Source organism: Triticum dicoccoides, chromosome 2A (genome assembly GCF_002162155.2).
Source record: "Triticum dicoccoides isolate Atlit2015 ecotype Zavitan chromosome 2A, WEW_v2.0, whole genome shotgun sequence".
Taxonomy (NCBI): Eukaryota; Viridiplantae; Streptophyta; class Magnoliopsida; order Poales; family Poaceae; genus Triticum; species Triticum dicoccoides.
The window spans coordinates 433,325,395-433,344,710 of NC_041382.1; the positions used below are offsets into that span (position 1 = coordinate 433,325,395).

Below are 19,316 nucleotides of genomic sequence, written 5' to 3' on the forward strand. Positions count from 1 at the left end.
TCGTCTACCGTGCTGAAGGCACGGCAGGGAGCTACAGTAGCCACGCAGTGGGAATCGCAGAAGGCACTGCAGGGCCCTATAGTACTATGCACTGTGGCGAATCTACTGTAGTAAATCTGTACTGTAGCGGGCACCCTGTAGCACCACACTGCTCATGAGTTCCTGTAGCGCGCAGTGGAAAATCACAGAGGCACTGCAGGCTACTGTAGCTCCCCTACCGTGCCTTCAGCACGGTAGACGAGCCGGTTCCCACGTCGGACCATGGCGCCCACGTCGTACATGCCCTCAGCGCCGCCGAAGGCAGCTGGCACCTGCAACAGCTCGCCCACAAACAACCATGCAGAAAAAATTGTAGTATTGTGTGAAAAAAATCTAAAAAGGTGGTTGTCTATGAATCAAACTCGCGACCTCATATGTGTCCTTGAGTTTAGCCAACTGGTATACCTATTGGCTGCTAGTGATTCACTTCAGCGCGACCCTATTTAAGAACCAGCGTAGCAGCGCTACTTATCTCGCTTAGATTTTTTAATTATTTGAAAACATTGATGAAAAACGTGAATGTATGGAAAAAATGTGATTTTTTTGGAAAGTTGGCCACTGTAAAAATGTTTCATGTATTCAAATAATTTCACGAATTCACAAACAAAAGTTCATGAAATGTAAAAAAAGTGCACAATTTTTTTAAAAAAATCACAACAATGAAAAACGACCATGAGTTTAAAAAACGTTCATGGATTTGAAAAAAATCATCAAATTTGAAAAAAATCACTAAATTTGGAAAAAGTTCATCAAATTTTAAAAAGTTCATCAACTTTTCAAAAAAGTTCATCGGATTTGAGAAAAGAGTTCATGAATTTTGAAAATTCTTCATCAATTTTTTTTAAAAATTTATCGGATTTGAAAAAGTGTTCATCGAATCTGAAAATTCTTCATCATATTTGAAAAAAGTTCATCAAACTTTAGAAAAGTTCATTGATTTTGAGAAAATTTCATTGAATCTGAAAATAGTACTTTGAATTTAAAAAAAGTTCATCGAATTGAAAAAATTCATCAAATTTGAAGAAAGTTCATCAAATTTGAAAAAAACTCTTCATTCGTTAAAAATATTAACTAAAAATAGAAAAAAATCATAGATTTTGAAAACAAAAGTTCATCAAATTTGAAAAGAAAAACACCATCGATTTGAAAAAAGTTTAGGTATTTAAGAAAAGAAAAAATCGATGAGGGATAAACCAAGAAGAAGAAGAAAGAAAAAAACAGAAAATGGAAAAAAGGAAAAAGAAAAAAAGAAGAGACAAGGAATGAAAGAAGTAAAGAGTTGAAGCTTAACATATCCCGCTTCCTGGCGCTGTGGTTGCAGAAATGAAGCTGCACGAGTGAGGGCGCTTGTTTGTAAATTTGCCTATAACAGATGCCTACAACGCTAAATAAGAAACGCCATTGAGAGCGCACAACCGAACGCACGCGAGGCTCGCTGCTGGCCGAAATGGGCAGACATGGGCCGAGCCCGTTCTTACAGCCTTTGATGAACGGGCGTGATTTCGTTGCAGCGTTGTTCCTTTCTTTCGGCGTGTAGGGCCACCGCCCACCGGTGTGTTTTATAGCTGGCCAAATGGGTCGTTTTTTTCGGGCCGGCCCATGAGCACGCCGACACGGCCCGCCTTGGGCCAGGCATGGCACGGGCTAAACGGGCCGGGCTCAGCACACGCACGCCCTGGGCCCTATCTGGGCCTGGAGGCTGGGCACGCGGGCCGGCACAGCACGCCCCGATTATGTTTTTTTATACATTTATATATGGCCCAACATATAAAAATAGATTAAAAAACGCTTAGTACGTCAAATAACAGGCTGAAAATATGTGGCCCACCATGCTAAACGGGCCAACATGCCAGCCCGTTTACTAACTGGGCCGTGCCTGGGCCTGGGGGCGCAGCACGCGGGCCGGCCCATATAGTAATCGTGCCCTGGCGGGCTGTGCCTGGCCAGGCACGATTATGATGGGCCGGGCCGGGCCGGCCCGTTTGGCCAGGTACACTGTGTTTGGGCGTGCGCATCTCAGCGAGAGAGAGAGGACGAGGAGGGGCAGGGGAGCAGGCGAGTAGAGCAGAGATGGAGGCGTTCAGGAAGCAGGCGAGCAAGTTCAAGGAGCAGGTCGCCAAGCAGCAGCAGGTGAGCACCATCCCAGATCTCATGATTTCTGCCTCGCGGCTTAGTCGTTGGTCCAGGGGCGAGAGATTTCGCCTTGGCATGATTTGATTCGCTGTGCGCGTGGAGGCCGCCAAGGAACGAGCGAGATCGCCTGCGAACCTCGGATCTGCTATCGAAATTGCTACGCTGTTCTTAGGGTTTAATTCCCCAAGCTGCTACTGACTTTGACTACAGACTGTTGAACTAGTACTGATTTGGACTGCAGACTGTTTAATCTTATCCTAAACTGCCACCGATTTGGATTGCAGACCGTTCACACCCTAGTGTGAAGCTACGCTGCTGGTCTTTTGTGCTTTTGAGGAGCTTGTTTGCCTGCTCTTATATTTAGCTCATGTAATACTCCTATTTGCTTGTAATGATGCCGTTCTTTGCTCATGTTTACAACAGTGTCAGGATTGGTATATATGGAAATAAATGGATTCGTGCTACAGTTTAATGGAAGAGAAAGTTCTTTATTACTGCTTCAGGAAAAGTTTTTATTTTTTAATGGAAGTACAGAATGGCAAAAATGACAATTTAGGTTCTATTTATCAGAGCATATGTGTACTTTGTGAAACCCCATTGACCATTGCGCTAGAGATGGGCAATGTACTCCATATGCATATTCTACAAATGTATGTGCAGAATCCTCTAACTAAATTTGTGTAGCCTTGACTCTAGAAAAAAGATTTCCGTGGCCCTTTTTAGGAAAGGGTCCAATTCAGTGGTCTGTTCCTTTTCATGCACTCCTAGGTTAGTTATTCTAGTGTCTACCATGCCATCAATGCAGATGTTCTTATTCCGGCATGCCATTATATATGCAAATCACTACTGAGTTTTTCTTTTATATTGCTCTTGGCATGCGTGGAGTTTCCATGTAAACCCCGTTATTAATTATCTATAAGAAGCGTAAAGCTACGCATTGCTACTAATTTCTGTATGAAAAAAGGGCTAAATTTGAGATCACTTTTGTAGCATAACCATATTAGCATTCACAATTTGTTTTTGTGGTCTAAACATGCTCATAACTCCATTTCTGCAATGACATTCCACGATGTGAGCACGTGTCATTACTTCTTTTGTGTATACCTTCTAATTGAGGCAGCAACCGTCTTTGTGCAAATATAATACCCGAAAACGTAAATTTGAAAGAGTTTATCATTTGTAGGATGATGGTGTTGCCCTGCCTACATTATTCTTGATGTTTCTGCTAGGGCTGCAGGTGCTCTGTTTAAGATTAATTCTATGTTTCCTTACGTCTTATGAATTAAATTTGCAGGCTGTGATAAAACAATTCAGCACTACTGGTTACGAGCGTTCAGATTCTGTTGTCATTGATGAAGTTGAATTACAGCAACATCAAAGGCTTGAGAAATTGTACAGTTCTACTCGTTCTGGAAGGGTAAGAACGGTTAAATTACAATGTCAGGGGATACGTAACTGTGTAGTGTGAGCAGCAAGCTAAAAAATAACATTGCAATCAAACATGTATTCCCTTTTCTGTGCCATGCTGCAATGAATAGACCATCATTATCAACATATCTTATTGCATTAAGTTCATTAGACCTTTTTATAGTCAATAACTATAGAAACTATTGCACAACTGCATTGATGCATTATGTGCTTTGTTGAGTTTAGTCCTGTCAGTTCTAAAGGATATACACTTACAGGATTTTCAAAAGGACATAGTTCGAGCAGCTGAAGGCTTGGTGTCTATTGGAAGCAAGCATATTGAAGTGGGTATGTAGTAGCTGTTGTCCTCCATACTTTGTTGGTTTATTCTGTCAGCCTTCGGTTCTCTTTCAGAATGGGGGGAATTATGCTACTTGTGGGTACGTGTTAGTAATATATTCAGATTAGAAGGTAGAATGTCTACTCTGCAGAAAATAAGGGGTGTTTGCTTGAAGGAATGGGTTGCTTGTAACTTGTAAGTTGTTGAACCGGTATGGGCCCTAGCCCATCAAGATCTGTCTCTTGGGCCCAAGCCCATGAGAGGTGCTGACCTAGAAGAGGAGCCCCTCTTCCCTTCTCCCGTGAGAGCCGCCACATCTTAGACACACACTCACGCAGGAAACAAGACAGGAAGCGAGGCTGCTGTCTGAAGGTACCCATCTCCCGATTCAACATGGTATCAGAGCCAGGCGACGACGGTGACGGCGTAGTCCCTCGCCGGAGAGGCGGCGGTGGGGCCCAGCGGGGTCAGGCGAGAAAGGAGGCTGCGTGCGTGCGCGAGGCGGCGGGTCTGCTGTGGTGCGTGCGGCGGCGGCGCGGCTGGGCTCGAGGAGCTGCGACGCGGTCGGGAAGGTGCTGCTTCCTCTTGTCCTGCTTCGCGTCCCTGGGGTGGCTAGCTGCAAAGGGGGCGGCCGAGGAGGGCTGCTGCGGGCTGTGCAGGCGGCTGCGGCAAGAAGAGGAGGAGGAAGAAGGCAGCGGCGGATTTGGGCTGTGTGCGAGTCAGGCTGCGGCGGGGAGCTGCTGCTGTTGGTGCTGCTGAACAGAAGAGGAACTGCAGCTGCTGCTGCTGCCTTGTGTTGTTCCTGGAAGCTTGCTGAGCTGCTGGTGCTTGTGCGGCTGGTTCTTGGTGCTGCGGCAGAGGAAGAAAGAAGTGCAGCCTGCTGGACTGCTCGTTCTGGAACAGGAAGAGGCTGGGCTGCACCGCTTGTGTGCTTTACAGAGATTTTTTTTTCTCTGTGGACTTGCTGTTGTGAGCTTGGTGTTGTTGTGGTGGTGGTGCTGCTGCTTGGGAAAGAAGACTCTCTGAGGCTGAGTTTTGCTGTTGCTGCTTATCCTGTCAAACGATGGCTGAACCAACTGGTCTTGCCGAGGCTTTGGAGAAGCTCGCTAAGATCCTCGCGGAGTCCAACTCTGGGGCCATCGTTCCTCGATAGGAAGTGGCTCAAAAGCTTGAAATGTCGCCCCTGGACATGAAGCTAGAGGGGGCAACAAATTATTTGAGCTGGTCCAGGAGGGCTTTGTGGGTTGTGGAGCAGAAGGAGCTTGATGGATATTTGTTGGGCACCGTTGTAGAACCAGGGGACAAGCGTAGTGCAGAGGGCAAGAGGTGGAAGGTCATCCACTCTGTACTTATGGTGTGGTTGTTGAACTCTGTGATGCCCTCCATTGGACGCTCTGTGGAGGGGCTATCCTCACCTGCTGAGATATGGAAGATTCTGTCCACTCAATACTCTGGCAAGGGCAATGTCATGCTCATTGCTCAGATTGAGGACAAGATTAGGTTGCTGCGCCAAGATGATGGCATGTCAGTGATGACATACGTGGCAGAACTGCAGGCTCTGTGGGCTGACCAGGATAACTGTGATCCCCTGGAACTCTATGACGCGGCTTCAATCGAGTCAGGGCATAAGTGGATGGCACACAGGCGTGTGCTGAAATTTTTGGCTGGCCTCAAAGGTTGCTTTGATGGCAGGAAGGCTTCCTTGTTGCACCAACCTAGTCTGCCTACCATTCCCGAGGCTATTGCAGCGATGACTCAAGAGGAGGTGCGCCTATCCCTTGAGCATGCAGACGTGAAGGTTGTGCCAGCTTCGACATTTGCAGTCACTGAGCGCATGGGGTGGGGAGATCCCACCAAATGTCATATCTGTGGGGAGGTAGGTCACTGGAAGAGAGAATGTCCAACTCGTGGCAGAGGCAGGGGATATAACAAAGGGGGAACAGGCAGAGGTAGAAGTGCTAGAGGCAGAGGTGGATACTCAGAGACCTCATGGGGCCAGGCTTCTAGAGGCAGAGGTGGCTACTCAGGACACTCAGGGGGTCAGAGGGCTCACATGGCCGTTGCAGGAGACACTGGGACGTCCAAAGGCAAAGATGTAGATGATGTTGTCTATGGAGACTTTGCTCACTGGGCCTCCACTGATGAAGGTAATCCGGAAAGAGCATCTCTTGCTACTAATGAGAGTGCTCCAGAGTGGGTTCTTGACTCTGGAGCATCTAAGCATGTTGCTAGTAACTCCTGTGTGTTCGAGTCTTACACTAAGCATCCTCCCTCTCACACGGGCATTATACAAACGGCTGATGGCACAAAACAACCAATCATAGGGGTTGGTACAGCCAAGTGTACTCCGACCATTTCCCTATCGTCAGTTTTACATGTGCCAGCCTTTCCTGTCAATTTGGTCTCTTTCAGTGCACTCATTGATCAAATGGACTGTCGTGTGATCCTTGACAAGTTTGGTTGCTTGATTCAGGTGCGACAGACGAGCCAGACGGTTGGGACTGGCACCAGGCGTAGGGGGCTCTGGTACATGGACCAGGAGGTGCAGCCGGACTTGGTGTGTGCTGCGACCATGGAGGATAAGGAGAAGCAGGCGATGATCCATCACTGTAGGATGGGGCATGTATCTTTTGATAAGATGAGTAGAATATTTCCGGATGTTATGTGTGGAATAGGCAAAGGCAAGCTGACATGTGATGCTTGTGAATATGCAAAACACACACGGGCCTCATATGTGAGTAAGGGGCTCAGGAGCATATCTCCTTTTATGCTTATTCATTCGGATGTATGGACTAGCCCAGTGGTGTCAATGAATGGGAAGAAGTATTTTGCTACCTTTATTGACTGCTATTCTCGCATGACTTGGATTTACTTGATGCGTCACAAGGATGAGGTGTTTAGCTGTTTTCAGAACTTCCATGCTCTTGTAAAGAACCAGTTTTAGGTACATGTCAAGGTGCTCAGGACGGACAATGGAACGGAGTATGTGAACAACATTTTTGGGGCTTTCATGGCTGACCATGGGATTCTTCATCAAACTTCATGTCCGGACACCCCCCCTCAGAATGGAGTGGCCGAACGAAAGAATCGTCATGTTCTTGAGGTTGCTCGGTCGTTGATGTTTACCATGAATGTGCCTAAGTTCTTGTGGGATGATGCAGTTATGACAGCCACATACTTGATCAACCGGACACCTTCCAGGATACTTGGCATGCAATCTCCGTCTGAGTTGCTCGTTGGAGATAATAAGTTTGTTGTTCCGCCAAAGTTGTTTGGCAGTACCTGCTTTGTTCGTGATCACCGACCATCTGTTGGCAAGCTTGATCCTCAGGCAGTGAAGTGTGTCTTTTTGGGATACTCGTCTAGTCAGCAGGGGTATAAATGTTGGTGTCCCTCTGAAAAACGCAGGTTTGTAAGTATGGACGTTACGTTCAGGGAGTCTGAGCCATTCTATGGTGAGCCGACTGATCTCAGTCTGCTGTTTGCAGAGCTTGACCACCTACACCCTGTGCATGATGGTCAAGAGGGGGAGAAGGATGTGTCTCATACTCACGGGGATTCTGTGGACATTAACGCTGATAATGATGTGTAGGCTCAAGTTCAACCAATAGTGGGTACAATTCCGTTTAGTACCATCACTGATGATGATGTGCAGGCTCATGTCGAGCCAACTGTCGATACACTTAAGATTGGTGCTCTCCAGGTTCCTGTTCGGGATCGATGGCAGACGAATACCCTGGTGTACTCTCGACGGCAACCACAAGTGCAGGGGGAGCAGCAAGGCAGTGAGGCAAGAGTGCAGGGGGAGCAGCAAGGCAGTGAGGCAAGAGTGCAGGGGGAGCAGCAAGGCAGTGAGGCAAGCTCATCTGACATAGTGGAGCTGCCCATTGCGTTGCGAAAACCTACACGTGAAGCCGCAAGGAAGGGTGAGGTAGCAAGGAAGGCTCTGCCAAAGGATGATGCTTGTGATGACCTTGATATTGGCAATTTTGTGTCTTACAAGGCTTTGTCACCTTCATAAGGCGTTTGTTGCCTCTCTGCAAACTGTGTCTATCCCTAAGGATTGGAAGGCTGCAAAGCAAGATCCGAAGTGGCGTGAATCGATGATAGAGGAGTTAGAAGCATTGAAAAAAAACAAGACATGGGTGCTAACCACATTGCCGGCAGGAAAGAAAGCAGTGAGTTGCAAGTGGATTTTTACTGTGAAGCAGAATCCTGAGGGCAAGGTGGAACGGTATAAGGCTAGATTGGTCGCCAGAGGATATAGTCAAACTTATGGAATTGACTATGATGAGACATTTGCTCCGGTTGCAAAGATGAACACAGTACGGGTATTGGTCTCGTGTGCTGCAAACTTTGGGTGGAAATTGCACCAGTTAGATGTCAAGAATGCCTTCTTACATGGTGACTTGAAAGAAGAGGTATACATGGAGATACCGCCTGGTTTTGGCACAGAACAGACTACAGGGAAGGTATGCAGGCTGAAGAAATCCTTGTATGGTCTGAAGCAATCGCCGAGGGCATGGTTTGATAGGTTCAGACGAGCTGTTTGGAATATGGGGTATGGCCAATGTAATGGTGATCACACGGTGTTTTATAGACACATTGATAAGAAGATCACCATTGTTGCAGTGTATGTTGATGATATCATCATCACCGGAGATGAGGAGGAGGAAATAAAGAGAGTGAAGGGGTGTCTGAGCAAGGAGTTTGAGGTAAAAGACTTGGGAAATCTCAAGTACTTCCTTGGCATAGAAGTGGCTCGGACAGAGAAGGGAATATCTTTGTGCCAACGAAAATACACCTTGGATCTTTTGAGTGACATGGGCATGATGGGATGTCGTGCAGCCCCTACTCCGATTGAACAAAATCATCAAATAACAGCACAATCAGGTGAGCTAGTGAATAAGGAAGATTATCAGAAGCTGGTTGGAAGGTTATTGTACTTGTGTCATACCAGGCCTGACATTACGTATGCCGTGGGGGTGGTGAGCAGATACATGCATGAACCAAGGAGTGGGCATCTTAATATTGTTCACAGAATCCTGAGATACTTGAAGGGGACTCCGGGTAAAGGGTTGTGATCTGCGAAGAGTGGACATCTTGAGGTGGATGGCTATAGTGACTCTGATTGGGCTAGCTGTCAAGATGATAGACGATCAACTTTAGGCTACTGTGTGTTTGTGGGAGGAAATTTGGTGTCATGGAGAAGCAAGAAACAGACTGTTGTGTCTAGATCAACAGCAGAAGCTGAATATAGAGCATTATCTCAAGGGTTGTGTGATATGCTCTGGGTGAAGCACCTACTATGCGAGTTGAAACTTTTGAGGAAGGGACCCTTAAGAGTGTGGTGTGACAATCAGTCAGCTATAGCCATTGCTAATAACCCAGTTCAACATGATAGGACGAAGCATGTGGAAATTGATCGCTTCTTCATTAAAGAGAAACTAGATGCTGGGATCATCAGCCTTACTCATGTCAGCTCTAGGCAGCAGTTTGCAGATTGCTTGACAAAGGGACTGGGAACAAAGGACTGTAACTTGGCGTGTGACAAGATGGGGATGATAGATATCTACCACCCATCTTGAGGGGGAGTGTTGAACCGGTATGGGCCCTAGCCCATCAAGATCTGTCTCTTGGGCCCAAGCCCATGAGAGGTGCTGACCTAGAAGAGGAGCCCCTCTTCCCTTCTCCCGTGAGAGCCGCCACATCTTAGACACACACTCACGCAGGAAACAAGACAGGAAGCGAGGCTGCTGTCTGAAGGTACCCATCTCCCGATTCAACATAAGTTCATCAGATCCTAACAAAAAAGTACCTTGTTTGGTTTGAGGAATGGAATGACATGATCCATTATCATGTTATTCCACTGACCACAATGCTAACAGAAAAACGTGAAATTGGTGTAGCACCTATCTATCTAGGAGGCTCTCACTGACATTATAGTTCTTGCTACAGAATTTAGATTGGTCTTGCTAGTAAATGTTATGAAGTGTCTTTTGAGACTGCTCCCTCCACTTGCGGCCTCTTTATTTTTTACACTTGCGGACTCAATGTTACTAAGATATGCATTTCAGTTTACCAAAGAATTCTAAATTTGTGTCAGTTACCTTTTGCCTGCTGACAGCATGGTAAAAATTCTATTAATGAATCATATTTTCTTAAAATACATTACTTGATCTATCCATATCTCCAAATTCAACATCTGGTGGGTGATGTAGGTGCACCTTTTCTTGCATTTGATCACAGGAACAAAATTTTCTGAGGATTGCTATAGATATGGAGGTGAAAATAATGCTGATGGTGAAGCTCTTACAAAAGCCGCATCACTGTATGGAGGTGCTTTGAGAAATGTTGAAAAGGAGTATGAAGATTTCAATAGAAGTTTATGTTCTCAGGTAACTCTATCGACCGCTCTTTGAGCTAGTTTTCCATGCAGATGAAATGTGTTGATTTCTAAGAGTGGACATGAAAACTTGGGCTAAAGCAGTTCAGATTCAAATGTGTAAAAAGTTCAACCTACATACACAAAAAGAGTTCTGAATAAAAAAATAAGTTGTTGAATTTCCTTACAAAAACAACTGAGTGCATAGCAAAGTTTAAAAAATCTGGAAAAAAGAAAGGAAAAATATATTTAACACAACAAATTTACATGTATATTACACCCACCAAAGACAAAGAAATGTTGCTGACCCCACCGGTCATGACCGTGGGAGGGAAAAGACAGAAACTCACAAGCTTTTCTTATTGGAAGCTCAAACGAGAGACGTAATCAGTTAAGCTATGACCGATATGACAGTCGGTGCGGTTAAGGCGTGGTGAAAATCAAGCCTGAGCGGTTCAGTTTTCCAGGCCACTAACGCAGCTAACCCCACGCTCTCTGAGTGGTTGCCATGCATGCACTACCACCAGCCCCACGACCTCGCTCCACCCCACTATATATACAGAGGCTAGCAACTCCTCGGCCATATCCATCGCCATTGCTCTTCTCTCTCTCCATCTCTCTCGCCCCAAAAGACAAACCAACACACCAAGAGCATTCCTGGTGCGGCAATGTCGTTGCCGTCCCACAAGTACACCAGGAAGCACTACGGCATCGAGAAGCTCCACATCGTCTGCACCAGCAGAGCTAGGCATGCCGACAAGATGATCGCCAAGTTCAGCACTTGCTCCGAGGCACGCCAGACAAGATCATCGGTGTGGATGTGGAGTACATGCATGATAAGGAACAGAAGGCCGCCGTCCTCCAACTCTGCATCGGCAATGAATACCAGGTGTACCTCGTTAGCACCGCCGAACAGAGATTAGCCGTACTACGGCATGAAGCTTAACAATAAATATCTGTAAGATTCCATCCATGGATGTAATGTTATACTGGAAATGTTCATCTGAGGTCTCGGCAATAGCCCAGTTTATCTGAGTAGCTGAGAGTATTTTTTTAGACGAGCTACCTAAAGTTTCACCCCATAAACTCAAACATGCCAGTGCTCTAAAACCGAATGGTATTGATGCCTCCTACACAATGCACAACTGTTTGTCCTATCTTCTCTCTTCGCAGCAACTTATACCAGTTCGCCATAAGTTGTGATAATATAGTGAGTGTAACAACGTTCTTTTTCAGCACAAATCGGAGCTTCTGAAGTATATGATATTATGATAGAAATATAAGACCATTAATAGTCATATTTGTAAGGCGCTTAAGTGTAACTTTTAAGTATTCTGTCATCTATTTGGCATTTCAGATCATAGATCCATTGAAGGCGATGGCTGTGTGCGCTCCCCTGGAAGAAGCTCGTGGTTTTGCACAACGTTATAGCCGGATGAGACATGAAGCTGAGATACTCGTACGTGGCGTCTTGCTCCTTGCATCATGTTCAGAAGTAGTAGTATTGCGATGCATAATACAGTACTTTGCCCTGACCTCCTTGTCGAACAGTCTGCTGAAATTGCTAGAAGGAAGGCACGGGTAAGAGAATCTCCAGTTGCTGAGCACACTACAAAACTTGAGCAATCTGAAGGTAAGATGATAGAGCACAAAGCAAGCATGGCTGTGTTGGGAAAAGAGGCTGTTGCTGCACTTGGTGCTGTTGAATCTCAGCAAAAGAGGGTAACTCTTCAGCGCCTGGTTGGCATGGTAGGAGTGCCTTCCTCTAGCATATGGGTTACATATTTCAATTGGTTTGTTCGGTTTGGTTTTTGCTTATGGCTTGGTCACTCATCCTGTTGAAGGTAGAAGCAGAGAAGTTGTTCTATTTGAGGTTAGCTGCCATACTTGATGATGTTGAAGCTGAGGTATAGTTTTTCTCACCCTGTTAGTCATATTAAGCTGTCATTTCTTGCAGTTGTAATCTTGACTGATTGCTCTTGATAGATGTCATCTGAGAAGCAAAAGAGAGAGTCTGCACCTCCTTCCCGTAAGCGTGCCGAGATGGCCCAGTACTTCCTCGCTGAGGTGAAATATGAGCAGCTTGACAATACCAGATAAATAACTCATAATTCCGCACTGTAAATTGTTTTAGCTGAATTCCGCATTGTAGTTACCAGCCCCCTTTCCATTGTGCTGCAGGCAGTGCATAACTTCAATGGTACCACAGAGAAGGAGCTGAGCTTAATTGTTGGTGATTATGTTGTTGTTCGTCAGGTCAGTGTGCCTATAGTCATTCGAAAAGGAACTGAGCTCGTTTGTTGATGCATGATGGAGAAAGCAATCTAGGGATGGATGAAATAAAATCCGGTGCTTAACTGTTTGCGCTTTTCCAGATTGCTCCCAACGGTTGGGCGGAAGGGGAATGCAGAGCGAAGGCAGGGTGGTTTCCGGCTGCCTATGTCGAGAGGCGCGAGAATATCCCCCCAAATAAAGTCTTCCCGCAGGCATAGTTTGGCGCCTTAGTTTCTAATGCTTCTAGCTGTCATGTAGATTCGTGCTGTTTTCTGTGCAATAACTTGGTTATTTGTTTGTTGTATATCATCTTGCACCTCCCACGAGTGGTTCAGAACATGTCAGTTGCAATGTGAGCTGCTTTCTTTCGAGTGTAAATTATTTTGCTAGTATGCTACTGTACTTTATTGATTGGTTTTGCTTCTTCTTGTCTAATAGTATTTGGCCTTCTGACATGACCATGTTGCATCGCCTAATACGCCAATGCTGTGGGCGACACAAATTTTAGTCGGTATATGCCAGTACTCCTCATGATACATCCACCTTCTGATGATCAGATATGATTCTACACCATTGTTCTTGAGGTAGAAGAAAAAAAAAAGAACTGGATTTAACTTGTGTCGCTATTCGGTACAATGGTGGGTCATTACTCGTTAATCATCACCCAGGTTCTTACTGACACGAGCATCCCATGTCGGTTTTTTTTACATCAATGGTAATGGCAACACTGGGAAAAGATGCTTGTAATAAACTGTACACAAAATGCAATTTTGCGGTAACCTGGATTACTGTAACGTGCAGTACACTTGAGCATGTAACTCACTCAGATTAAGGTCAACAAATACAGAAGGCATATCTGACTCGTCATAAATCAACATTGCACAGAAATCAGGTTGTGCCAGAAATCTCCGTTTGTCACTTTGCTAACAGGACCAGATTTGATAATAAAAGAAAAAGGAGGATGTCGTTATTCATCTCCGTCCTGGAGCTCTTTGCATGTCGTAGGCGCCCCAGGAACTGTGCGCTGCCCCAGCCCCATACTGAGAACCAGAATCAGTAGCATTTGACTGAGATAAAGATGCCATCTGAGACGCGGATTCAAATAAGGATACAAAAGAGAATGCCCTCAAAAACAAAGCATAAGACATACTTGATTCATGCTGTATCCAGCATTGTAAGGATTTGCAGCATAATTGGCATTAGGATTTCCATAGCTTCCAGCATAACCTGCGGGATGGGTGCACAAAGCATAATCCACATTTCAGATACATGCAAATTGTACTATATAGTCAGCCTTACTTATTAATTATTATGCCCTTGATAGAATAATACAAAGTTTCACTATTTTAAGGCTCATGATGGTGTCTTTTTCAAGCAGTTTGGCTGCGGACAGAATTGTATTTAGCATGTCAATTTGCATTGCCTTAATACTTAGCTAATTTTACTTCCCCTTGGGCCTGAGCAGTCCAGATAAGTAGCACAACTACTATCTGGAACAAATGCAATATAATGTAAAAACAAACCTTGATTGCCTGCAGATACAGCAGCTCGTGATCTCTTCTCAGCATTAGCAACCTCAGCACGAAGTTTCTCCACTTCAGAAGCAACTGAAACCAATTTCTTCTGCATCTCTTGTCCCTGCTCATAACTCTCTGCATATCCTTTCTTCTCAAGCTCAATACTGGATCTGCAAGTTGGTTCAAAAGTATGTAAGTTCACAAAATGAAAAATAAAGGGCTTCTTGCAACCTCACCTTTCTCGGTGTTACTTCACGGAAATTTAAAATTCAATTCAATCCAATTTGACAAATCATTTCAATCAGAACTTAATAAACCCATATTGTCGCATCGAGCTTTAAGAAAATCACTTTTTACCCTCTAACCAGCAAAACTGGCTATTGTTACCCCCTAGACATCCCATAACAAAGCACTACCCACAAGGCGGTTTTCCCAGTGACACAAGGTGACAGGCATGTCAGTGTGAAAAGGTGAAAGCAGAGGCTAACCCGGACCACATGTAGGTGGTGGACGGAGCTAGTCGTCTAGCGCATTTTCTTCTGTTGACTGGGACGTTCATGTGCTCAAGAGAGAGAGAGAGATAATAGAGAAATATGCCTAGCGTGGCCTTTTGATAGCAGAGATGCCATCTCATATCCACAGTGGCAAAATCGGCTTCGAAATCACTATAGGTGATTAGGTGTTCCAGTATTTAAAATTCATGGGTAGCTCAGGGGCTTAAGTGGATATCTACACAGGTTTGGGGGTGGAACCATTCCATAAAACACTTCATTTGAAATTGTATGCTGTACTTTGATCAGGCACACCAGTAAAGGAGGCTATAGGACCAAGAGAATGTTTCCTCATTAGTGCCAAGAGGAGAAAGATAAACCAGGGCATAACATAGAAAGCACCAATGAATTATGACTGTATTGCAAAAAATACTGAACAGGTATATTTTCAAATAGAGAGAGTACATGCAAGGTCAATAGGGGACTCGCCTTAAATGCTGTGTTTCATGCCTGAGTTCTTGGGTCTCGGCTTTCACTGCAGCCACCTGCTGCAACTCTACTGCTGATCGAGCCAAATCCTGTGTATATCCCTGAATCTGACCCATGAGTTCCTGTCTTGCTGCACCCAGCTGTTGAATGTCCATACGAACATGTGCAAGTTCCGCTCTCATCTCCTCTACTGCTCGGAGCTCTGCTTCCATTTTCATTAACCTCTCATAGACCTTTAACACAGAAAACAAGTCAATTTTACATGCCAAAACTAATCTACTCCCTCCGTTCCTAAATATAGGTCTTTTTACAGATTTTATTACGAACTACATACGGATGTATATAGATATTTTAGAGTGTAAATTCACTCATTTTGTTCCGTATGTAGTCCATATTGGAATCTCTAAGAAGACTTATATTTAGGAACGGAGGGAGAATTTAACTCAGGCAGATTTCTATCAAAGAGAAGAGAATTTTAATAATAACATACGAAGTCAGAATATATTTTAAGAACACTACCATATAATGGGTATCTTGAGCAAAAGTAGTCAAAAAAATTGTGCCGGGTACACGGCTTCGAACCAGTAACAAACGAAACAGTATAACATGTCATGCAAAATGCACTAACTATAAACAAGTAAAAAAGCTGTGATAGTTTTGTAACTGAACTATAGGCAATGGATTGTGTGGTTTGAAATAAGAGTGCGGTTGAAAAAATATTACATATAAGCAAGCATATATAAACTATAATGAAATATTTATGTAATTTCAAATACTTTATACAAAAACGGTTATACAACAGAAGTTACAAAGTCACGTTGAAGGAGTGAATTCTAGTGCTCATAAATCTCTTTTGGACGAAGAGTTGGCGTAGGGGAGGCTTTTGCATCTTTATGAAGGCAGATGCAGCAGTTTCTCTGTGTTGTATCCAGATCTCACATATCACTTAGATATATCATATGTGGCACAGAAAATTTGGAATTCACACCCATTGCATCAAGAATTTGTGTATCGATACTCTAGTCCACAAAACAATGTGGGGGAAATGGCCCAAATAAGTACTAAAAAAACTCAACCAATCAGGCACTAGCACCTGGTGGAATTGTTTGTAGAAGAATGACCAAGACACCAGGCACTCCGAAAGAATTCCACCCAATGGGAGTTGAACCCTTCTGGGAGGTTGGCGCTCGCACACTCTGTCTGTTCCGTGGAGACTGGGGTCCCACGGATCCATCTTGCGTGGGCCGCGGCAGCCCCACCAACGAGCAGGCACGGGCTAGCTGCCCGTGTACTACAAGACTCCGCCCCCTTCAAGGTGGCAAGTAGATCTTCGTCAAGATCTGAGGCCATGGGAGCCTACCTCCAAGGTGGGCGAGGCTGCCTTCACTGCTGACAGGTGGTTCGAGGACAGACGCGCCACGGATGACTACAACATCCAGAAGCAATCCATGCTACCACCTTGCATCCCGGCAATGTGGTGGTATGCAGATCTTTGTCAAGAATCCTCCTCCAGATGCAGATCTTCGTGAAGACTTTCACTGACAAGATCATCACACCTGAGGAAGGGCTCTCTGACACCCTCGACACCGTCAAGACCAAGGTCACCACGGGGAAGAGCTTCTTCCGGGGAAGATCCTACCCGTCATCTGCCTCCCGCGAACGACCTCAGGCCCGCTAACGACCTGTCACTAGCAGGCGCAGTGATGGGACTGCTCATACCAACAGTGGCCTAAACCTGCAGCGGCCAGCCATAGCTCAGGGCGTGCTATCAAGCATGCATGGCCTCCCTTGGAGGGCAAGTTGCGTGTGAGCAGCTCCACTGTGCAACTACCTCATGTACTGCCTTGTAGCACTTCTGGCCACCCCTTGTATCTATAAAAGGAGGTCCAAGCTACCTAGATCAGGGTTCGACTCCTAGCAAGTCTACACCCACGTACTAGAGCCCATTTCCTAGTCCCGGCAAGCCCCGGCAACAAAAACCATCTCTTGTAAACATTGTTCGTCACATCCAGTGAGAAAATCCAGCAGGACGTAGGGTGTTACGTTACTCAGCGGCCCAAACCTGGGTAAAACCACCATGTTGTAGAGTTTGGATTCGAGTGTCTCGGTTCCCCTCTCCGAACCAAAAAGAGGGGGCATCACTTGTCCCCGGTGTTGTGTTCTGCACACACGACACACTCCCATGGCTCCCAACAGAGGGACGCTTAGTTCTCGGCCCAAATAAGCGCAGGAAAATGTAAGCCAATGTAGACTTGCATATTACATTTGCATGAGTGAAATGTCCTGTTTGCCATTTGTGAAAATAGAAGTGACACTACTTGTATATTATATTACGTTTACATTCTTCTTCATCTCTGCCTTGACTCAGTTGTTTATGTACTTGCAAAAAGGACAGGAAGATGAGATCAAAGGAAAAAAGATAGATCATGGTCCAGCGCGAGCCAGCAAAAGCCTGTCCCGTCTACAAAACTGGCCTGGGCAACTTGGCATCGCACACAGAGAGAAGTACAAACACAGGATTCTAGATTAGTGGCTTCTCATGCCTCCTGATGTCATAACGGATAACACTACTGCCGCCAAGCTCCCAGCATCATCAACATACGGGAGATGGAAAGAAAGTGAGGAAAAAAAGAGGAGACTAACCCTAGACTTTCAAGAGAAAGAAAATGAAGGGTGGCAGTTCCTCCCTTGCTTCAGCCCTACCCTGTGAGGAAAATAAAACGTGCTTCTCTAGTTGCCATGTTGTTATCGTATCTCTCATCTTCACAGATACAGGTGCAGGAAACCAATTGTGGCATAATACTGGCCCCCATGCTGTTTGGGTCATCTCCCCACGGCTTTGGCAGTTTAGAGCATCAATGGATGCCAGCTTTCAGACTTGCTGCAACTACAATACACTATCGTTGCCCTATGCAAAATTAAGACACAGTGTACAACAGCAGTTGGAAATAGGTGATGATAAGTCAAAATTTGCATGTTGTTAGTCGTTATGAATACACAAAATGCATTACATATCATACTCTAAGGGGTCACTTCCTACATTTGCAACGCCAGGATGAATTTAGGAATGTATGTAACACCAAAGTCGCATCATACAGGCTCAAGGCTTTGTAGAGCTTCTTTCTAAAAAAAGGCTTTGTGGAGCTTCTTGTACTGGGTTAAATGTTGCAGTTTGCATTAAGCAGGGATGAGTATATATTGGCACTGAATTTGCAATGCAAAGAGAGATTGATTAACTCAGGGCACTTGACGAATGGAAAGCATCCACACCTCACGAATACGGAGATCTCCCTCTTGCTGGGCAGCGCCGATGGCTCGAGCGGTGTGGCCAAGCTCGTGCCGCACGGCGGAGACCTCCTGCACGAGCGCCACGTGCGTCGCAGAGAGTCGCTGGTTCTGTCCGAGCAGCGCGTGCGCCTCCTCGATCTCCGCGCCGATACGTTCCTCCAGCGCCGCGGCCATGTGCGATGCGGGGGGCAGGGCCCCTCCGCCGTGGCCTGCGAAGTGGTGGCGCGGCGGAGGAGGATGCTCGCGGAGGCTGTCGGGGTGGCCAGGTGGCAGGCGAGCCGGGTCTCGGAAGTCATCGAGGTGGTGCGGGGGGAGGCGCGGCGGCTCGCGGAATTCGTCGAGGTGGTAAGGCGGGAGATGAGGGTGATGGGGCGGAGGAGGGTGCGGGTGGTTTCCGGCACCGGCGCCGCGGGAGAAGGAAGAAGGCAGCGGGTTACGGTGGCGACCGGCCATGCGGAGTCGCCGGAACCCTACCGAAGGGTTGCTGAAGCCTTGAAGGGACGCCGACGAACAGATATTTTTGCACATAACAGCTTTGAAAGATTTATTAATTCCATGCTTCGCTGAGGAGTGGGAAGGGATTCTTCGGAAATCTTATCTACCTGACGTTCCTCAGGGGCAATTCCTGGCGAATGCCTCGAGAGCCCTCTGATCTCGATCCAAGGGTGGTAGTTTTCTTTGAAAATACACTAAAAAGAACTAAAAAAAGGAATTGCCAACCCTATGCACATAAAATGCCAACCAGCGTTCGCATGTACCACCCTAACTGGCGATCATCCTTATTCTTTGAAAAACGGTATGATACTCTCTCTGACTGGTCACGCGTGAGAATTTAGTTATTATTATTACTAGCAAACATGCATGTGCGTTTTGTTGTAAAAAAAAGAACATATCCGCAACGGGGGGAAATATCACTATGTTTCTATAGCACAATAAACACGACTGAAGACCCA

The 19,316-nt window shown here is 45.7% G+C and overlaps 3 protein-coding genes across 4 annotated transcripts; 2 read left to right on the forward strand and 1 right to left on the reverse strand.

The window, feature by feature from the left end:
* The first annotated feature begins 2,015 nt into the window (after positions 1 to 2,015).
* LOC119354804 (SH3 domain-containing protein 3-like) lies at positions 2,016 to 13,011 on the forward strand. The gene is made up of 10 exons (XM_037621548.1): positions 2,016 to 2,169; positions 3,467 to 3,589; positions 3,858 to 3,927; positions 10,169 to 10,317; positions 11,662 to 11,763; positions 11,856 to 12,053; positions 12,149 to 12,211; positions 12,291 to 12,371; positions 12,486 to 12,560; positions 12,680 to 13,011. The coding sequence occupies exons 1-10, from the start codon at positions 2,110 to 2,112 to the stop codon at positions 12,794 to 12,796; spliced, it is 1,038 nt and encodes a 345-aa protein (XP_037477445.1). The 5' UTR covers positions 2,016 to 2,109; the 3' UTR covers positions 12,797 to 13,011.
* LOC119354805 lies at positions 5,440 to 7,668 on the forward strand. Its single transcript, XM_037621549.1, has 2 exons — positions 5,440 to 6,066; positions 6,393 to 7,668. The coding sequence occupies exons 1-2, from the start codon at positions 5,442 to 5,444 to the stop codon at positions 6,434 to 6,436; spliced, it is 669 nt and encodes a 222-aa protein (XP_037477446.1). The 5' UTR covers positions 5,440 to 5,441; the 3' UTR covers positions 6,437 to 7,668.
* Positions 13,012 to 13,306: 295 nt separating the features above from the next.
* LOC119354803 (protein FLX-like 1) lies at positions 13,307 to 18,898 on the reverse strand. 2 transcript variants are annotated; one of them, XM_037621547.1, is made up of 5 exons: positions 18,346 to 18,898; positions 15,076 to 15,308; positions 14,102 to 14,265; positions 13,729 to 13,805; positions 13,307 to 13,618 (listed from the first exon to the last, which is right to left on the reverse strand). In XM_037621547.1, the coding sequence occupies exons 1-5, from the start codon at positions 18,889 to 18,891 to the stop codon at positions 13,550 to 13,552; spliced, it is 1,089 nt and encodes a 362-aa protein (XP_037477444.1). In that variant the 5' UTR covers positions 18,892 to 18,898; the 3' UTR covers positions 13,307 to 13,549. The 2 variants fall into 2 exon arrangements, with proteins under 2 accessions (XP_037477444.1, XP_037477443.1); XM_037621546.1 differs by having other exon boundaries at positions 13,307 to 13,645; positions 18,346 to 18,896.
* Positions 18,899 to 19,316: the final 418 nt, after the last annotated feature.